The following is a 7,002-nucleotide window of genomic DNA, read 5'->3' as shown; positions in this document are numbered from 1 at the left end:
GTAGGCTATTAGAAATACTGCCCATCCCTGCCTATGCTTTGTTAACGTATGGTTTTATCCTATAGGCTATTAATTTCGTGTTTTCTCTCGATGCTCAGTTTCATGACTTCCATTCAAAGGCCTGTAGATGGCGCTTGTAAATCGAGCGGAAATACTCTACGTGCATGATGATAAACCTATAATAGCTACGTCTTCTACAGTAGTCAACATACACACGAAACGGTTCATTTATCTGGGCGCGCAGTGACATTTGAAGAGATAGAATGTAACTTTCTTCTGCACTGTATCGAGTCAGGTCAGTTTCATGTAAATTCCCCCTCTGTTCTGATAAGACTTCATGCTGGTGAAACTACAGGTGGCAGGTGGGCTGAAACGAACCCGGGCATTGGCTGATTAGAGTTTTCGGTTGAATGACGTCACGCTCGCCCTCTGCCTCGCAGCTGTCAGACCCTCTCGGTTCTCTTTGATGCACATTTTACGCGGAGAACGAGAAGGAACAGCAGCTGCCCTCGACATCGCTGAACTCATGGGAAGCATCTGGAATCGCCGAGACAAGGATCTTTAGGATTCGTCCATTCTAGGGGATCCCGGACGTGAAAGGTAGAGAGACATGAAGTCCGATTGTTTCGATAGTAGCCATTTCCTCGTGTAACTTTTTGTTTGAGCTGCACATGGCACAGTCACAGTTAGACTAAATAACTCATATGTGTTTACACAGGGGTCATGTACCACCCCTGTGTAAACACAAAGTAGGCTACAGTAGCGTTCCTAAATGTGATTAATTTCTGGTCATTGCAGACTACCATGGTTATGTTCACAGGGGCGCAGATTGGATTGAAATCATGAGAATGTTTGGGTTGTAGGCTAGTTTCTGATGCTGTATGCCTGTTGCAAATGCGTTAACATAAACATTATCACAACAACAACCAACACAATGAGGCCCAGTGAGCATGACAAACCTGTTTGGGTAGAATCTGTGTCATGTGCAGCGAGAGCTGAACCAGTCCGACAGGCACTGGGGAAGTCAGACTAGCGCAGACCTGCATTATAGTGATCTCAGAGAAATGGCCAAGTGAGATGTATCAGAGAAGTGGCCAAGTGTGATGTATCAGAGAAGTGGCCAAGTGTGATGTATCAGAGAAATGGCCAAGTGAGATGTCCATGAAGGACGCACAGAATGAGTCACATGATCAGCCCACAGATAATAGTATAGTATAGAGTCTTTATTGTCCTATAAGGATATTCTTTTTCACACACATCATTATTACATTCCATGCAGGATACACAGCCTCATACATATAACATATAACACCCCCCCCCCCCCCCCCCCCAGTTTCCCTCCCTCCTCAACACCATACAAGCAAAAAGGTGGACAGTGCAGACACATAAAGCACAAAAGAATAGGGGGGATGGATGATTGCCACAGGAGTTTGTTTAGTGCAGTGATTGCTGAGGGTATAAAACTTTTCTTATAGTGCGCTTTTTTCCAGTCCAGGGCTCTGTATCTGCGGCCAGATGGGAGTAGGGTGAAGAACCGGTTCAGGGGATGGTCAGGGCTGCTTACTATGGTGCGTGCAAGGCGTGTGGTGGCTGTGTCATTTGCATCAGTGAGGCTGGGGGTGGGAAGCTGTACTATCTTGGATGCTAAGTGTGAGATTTTAATGAGTTTGTTCTTGCTGGTGACATTTAGTATGGTGAAGAAACAGGGGGAGCAGTAGAGTAGAAGGGGTTGGATGATGCTTTTGTAGAGTAGCAGAAGGAGATGGGGGGCAACATACAGTGATCTTAGTTTGCGTATTGCATACAGTCTCTGTTGTGCACGTTTCTGTGTAATGGTGACATGTTCATTGACGTTTATTGTCAATGGTGAGACCAAGATATTTGAAAGTGCTGACCTGTGCACTTTCAAATATCTGTGTAAGTTTTAAAGTCCGCACATCCAAATGTCTGACCTGGGAGCAGGACAAACAAACGACCAGACAAAAAAGAGAAAAAGTCTGCTCGCTTCAACCAGGGTCTTCTGCTCCCACTCGTTTTTATATTGACCTTTCCTCTCTTTTGTCTGTGCGACTGGTTGGCCATGGATGGTGATGTGAGTGAGTCCAGGGGGTGATTTTGATGCATGAATGACCAGTTCTTTTGTCTTGTCAATGTTGAGTTGGAGGTGGTTATCAGAGCACCACAGTGGAAAATCTGTGATGGACTGGTGGTAAGCTGTGATGGAACTGTTGTCTGTAAGTAGTCCTGCTATGGCTGTGTCATCTCCATATTTGTAGTAAGTGGTGTAGAGACCTGCCTCTACGTGATTCAAAATGCTTTAATTAGATGTAACTTTGACCAATAAGAACAGTCCCTACAGCTTGGAGTCAAATACCGAGGGCCCCTACTTGGTCATTTTTTTAGTTTTATTTTATTTATCCTTTATTTTACCAGCTGATGTCCCACTGAGGTGTTCAAATCTCTTTTACAAGGGAGCGCTGGGGCAACAGATACACAAGTTACACAGAAACATTGATGACAAGACAGACTAATAAGGACAGAATAGCAGAATAGCTATATATACACACTGCGGCCTGCTTGCCTGCTTGAGAACAACACTTAAAGTGTTCAGGAGTGATGGCAACAGGAGTGACCGATGCTCTTTGTCCAGCAGGTGGCGATGCGGGACAGACTGAGCTCTCTGCGCTCGCTGCACTCCCTCCCTGGGACCACGGGACAGCTGGAGGGCGGGGCCTACGCGCAGGCGGCCGGAGACTGGTCCAGACAGACGAGTCTGGAGGAGGAGGAGGGGCCTATGGAGGAGGCGGGGCTAGGGGCGGGGCCTGTGGAGGAGGTGCTGGAGGAGGCGCAGGAGGTGCGGCGGGAGGTGCAGATGCTGCGTCTGGACGTGAAGCGTCTCCGCGAGCAGAACGCGCGCCTCCTCAGCGAGCCCTACTTCTCCGGGGAGCTGCAGCGCGACTCCAACGGCATCGGCGGCGACATCAAGACGCGCGGCCAGGACACGCTGGCCCGCCTGCGCAAGATGGACGCCCACGCACGCGAGCTGGAGGACGAGCACGGGGTCAACTCGGCCGTGGCCCGCATCGCCCGCACGCAGTACGCCTGCCTCAGCAACGGCTTCCGCGACGCCATGGCGGACTACAACGCGGCGGAGATGAGCCATCGTGACACCTGCAAGGCGCACATCCAGCGGCAGATGGAGATCGTGGGGAGGGACGTGTCCGGCGAGCAGATCGAGGAGATGCTGGAGGGCGGCCGCTGGAACGTCTTCGCCGACAACGTGCAGTCCGAGGGCAAGACGGCGCGGTCAGCGCTCGGTCAGATCGAGCGGCGTCACCAGGAGCTGCTGGAACTGGAGAGCCGCGTGCGCAGCGTCCACGAGGTCTTCCTGGACGTGGCCATGCTGGTGGAGGAGCAGGGGCCCATGCTGGACGCCATACACACTCATGTGCAGAAGACAGACGTTGCCACCGGCGACGCGCTGCTCAAGATCCAGACGGCCAAGAAACACGACAAAAACAACCCTTTAAAAAAACTGTTCTTCTGGAAGCGCTAGCATTGCTACTCCACAAGGCCTGGTGCTACCTATACACTAATAGTGCTGAGTCATGCACGTCCTTTATACAGGACCACACACACACACACACACGTTTTTATTAGGAAACCAAACTAACATCCCCAGTAGTGACCAGCGGCTCATGTGGAGTAGCCTGTGAGTCTACTGGCTACTGGCATTTGCTGTGTCATTGGGGAGGTCTGGGACTGTCTTAGGGTGGTCAGTTGGTGTCTGACTAGCCGCTAGGCTACTGGCTTAGGGTGGTCAGTTGGCATCTGACTAGCCGCTAGGCTACTTTACTTTATCTCCCACAAGGGACACTTGTTGCCGTGGAGAGGACTGCTATTTTGATTTGAAACCAGTCATCAATATTAAAGACTTGAAATGTTTAAGACCACCTTTTACTTTGTGTTTTAATACAAATATGAAAAAGCCATATAAATCTTTACTTTGTGTTTTAATAAAAATATGAAAACGCAATATAAATCCTTTGCAATTGTTATTTAAGTTGTGTAGCCTCTGCATTGTTTTAAAAACTGAGAATGTTTTATTTGTTAGGCATTAGCCACCTGAAACATTTCTATCAACAGGTAGGATTTCATAGGCACATTTAATCTGAATAGAATCAGATTCATGCCTCAATCTGAAAAAAACTCTGAATTGATTGGGATTTCAATCCAGGGCTCCGCGGTTTGTTGGGAAATGAGAAAGTTTTAGGAAAATGTATATTCACACAAATGTACAGCACGCAATTGGTTAAAATCTTGATTTGGCAAACTAATCACACACAGCTCAAAGGTCAGACTGTGCAGTTCATACTCTGGGGTCCGTCACACAGAGGTCAAAGGTCAGACTGTCCAGTTTATACTCTGGGCAAAGTCCTTTTAGGCAAGTCCCTCCACTCAGCGGCCATTTTGCAAAGCTTTTTGGGTACTCATCGGGCATCCTATTCGGCAGAAATGCGCGTGCGCAAGGCTTCACGACACCAACCGTGCTTCAGCGGCGAGTTCACAACACATGATTGGCACGATGTCTGCACAACACAGCACATAATTGGCTCAATGTAGTCACATCACACCACATGATTGGCTCAATGCATACACATGTTGACGTTTTGGCGAGGAAGGGGTGGGATATGTGTAGACAACGACGTTACAAACTAACCCCATGCATTTCTATGGAGGATTTTTTGAGTGCTGTCTCTCCTCATTAGAAAGTCTCTGCTCTGGGGTCCGTCACACACAGGTCAAAGGTCAGACTGTCCAGTTCATACTCTGGGCAAGTCTCTGATGCCTCAGGCCAAACCATCCCACTTGTTCAGCACATGGAGGAGAGTGCAGTCACCGCTCCTGGACTAAGCGCCTGGTCTACAGGGCACCATGCGGCACCCTGACTGCATCCTCCTGAGTCTCATTGGTTTGGCCGTCAGAGTGCATATTCAGAGTGCTCAGAATGCATACTCAGTGCTCAGAGTGCATAGCCTACTCAGCATATTCAGAGTGCTCAGAGTGCATACTCAGTGCTCAGAGTGCATAGCCTACTCAGCATATTCAGAGTGCTCAGAGTGCATACTCAGTGCTCAGAGTGCATAGCCTACTCAGCATATTCAGAGTGCTCAGAGTGCATACTCAGTGCTCAGAGTGCATAGCCTACTCAGCACACTCAGAGTGCATATTCAGAGTGCTCAGAATGCATACTCAGTGCTCAGAGTGCATATTCAGAGTGCTCAGAATGCATACTCAGTGCTCAGAGTGCATAGCCTACTCAGCATATTCAGAGTGCTCAGAATGCATACTCAGTGCTCAGAGTGCATAGCCTACTCAGCATATTCAGAGTCCACACTCAGAGTGCACACTCAGAGTTCATATTCAGAGTGCACACTCAGAGTGGATATTCAGAGTTCATATTCAGAGTGGACACTCAGAGTGGATATTCAGAGTTCATGTTCAGAGTGCACACTCAGAGTGGATATTCAGAGTTCATGTTCAGAGTGGACACTCAGAGTGGATATTCAGAGTTCATATTCAGAGTGCACACTCAGAGTGGATATTCAGAGTTCATATTCAGAGTGCACACTCAGAGTGGATATTCAGAGTTCATATTCAGAGTGCACACTCAGAGTGGATACTCAGAGTTCATATTCAGAGTGCACACTCAGAGTGGATATTCAGAGTTCATATTCAGAGTGCACACTCAGAGTGGATATTCAGAGTTCATATTCAGAGTGCACACTCAGAGTGGATATTCAGAGTTCATATTCAGAGTGCACACTCAGAGTGGATATTCAGAGTTCATATTCAGAGTGCACACTCAGAGTGCATACTCAGCACACTCAGAGTGCATACTCATCATACTCAGAGTGCATACTCAGAGTGGATATTCAGAGTGCATACTCATCATACTCAGAGTGGATATTCAGAGTTCATATTCAGAGTGCATACTCATCATACTCAGAGTGGATACTCAGAGTGGATATTCAGAGTGCACACTCAGAGTGGATATTCAGAGTTCATATTCAGAGTGCACACTCAGAGTGCATACTCAGCACACTCAGAGTGCATACTCATCATACTCAGAGTGCATACTCATCATACTCAGAGTGCATACTCAGAGTGGATATTCAGAGTGCATACTCATCATACTCAGAGTGGATATTCAGAGTTCATATTCAGAGTGCATACTCATCATACTCAGAGTGGATATTCAGAGTTCATATTCAGAGTGCATACTCATCATACTCAGAGTGGATACTCAGAGTGGATACTCAGAGTTCATACTCACCCAGCACTCCATCACAGTGCTTATCTGTGGAAGCAGCCTTGACATCACTCATCACTCCAGAGGAGCACAACCCTTCCTTAGCACATATCTCTAGTCTGTTCACATCTTGTCTCAAATGCCCTGTTCTACTGTAATTCAAATATCCTGTTCTATTGTAATTCAAATGCCCTATTCTTCAATGCAGTATCATCATGTTACATTCATATTTCCTGAACAATCAACCCAATGTTCACTGCAAGGGCCATTTGATAAAAAAAGAAAGAAAGGACATTTAAACAATAATGCCTCAACAAGTTTATTTTAGCCACAATACTTAAATAAAAAAAATATATCAATCTTAAAAGAAAATCCAAATCAGAACTTGTGCTTCTGGATCCCAGGATGATAGAGGCTGTTGAACCAGCAAACAACAGCAGACTGGCCACAGCAGACCAGTTGCACTGAGATGACCTTAGACTGACAGGATGCCAGCAGTGGCATATAGCTCAGGGGGTAGCCAGCCCGGGGCAGCAGGAGGGCTTCAAAGCAGTCTTATTGATGCGTATGCCACCCGTGATTGGTTAACTGTTATCTTATGTATGCCACCCGTGATTGGCTAACTATTAAACAGATCACATTTCGTTCCTGGAACAGCGAGAGTCGCGGCAGCTCGCCCAAGTCACTAT

The 7,002-nt window shown here is 47.3% G+C and overlaps 1 protein-coding gene across 1 annotated transcript; it reads left to right on the top strand.

Moving 5' to 3' along the window:
* The first annotated feature begins 288 nt into the window (after positions 1-288).
* Positions 289-4,034, top strand: LOC121711377 (syntaxin-11-like). Its single transcript, XM_042094950.1, has 2 exons — positions 289-600; positions 2,651-4,034. The coding sequence occupies exon 2, from the start codon at positions 2,660-2,662 to the stop codon at positions 3,554-3,556; it is 897 nt and encodes a 298-aa protein (XP_041950884.1). The 5' UTR covers positions 289-600; positions 2,651-2,659; the 3' UTR covers positions 3,557-4,034.
* The last annotated feature ends 2,968 nt before the right edge of the window (positions 4,035-7,002 follow it).

Source organism: Alosa sapidissima, chromosome 6, assembly GCF_018492685.1.
Source record: "Alosa sapidissima isolate fAloSap1 chromosome 6, fAloSap1.pri, whole genome shotgun sequence".
In the NCBI taxonomy this organism is placed as follows: domain Eukaryota; kingdom Metazoa; phylum Chordata; class Actinopteri; order Clupeiformes; family Clupeidae; genus Alosa; species Alosa sapidissima.
Note: the sequence above shows the minus strand (reverse complement) of the source record. Positions and strands in the feature narration are given on the sequence as shown.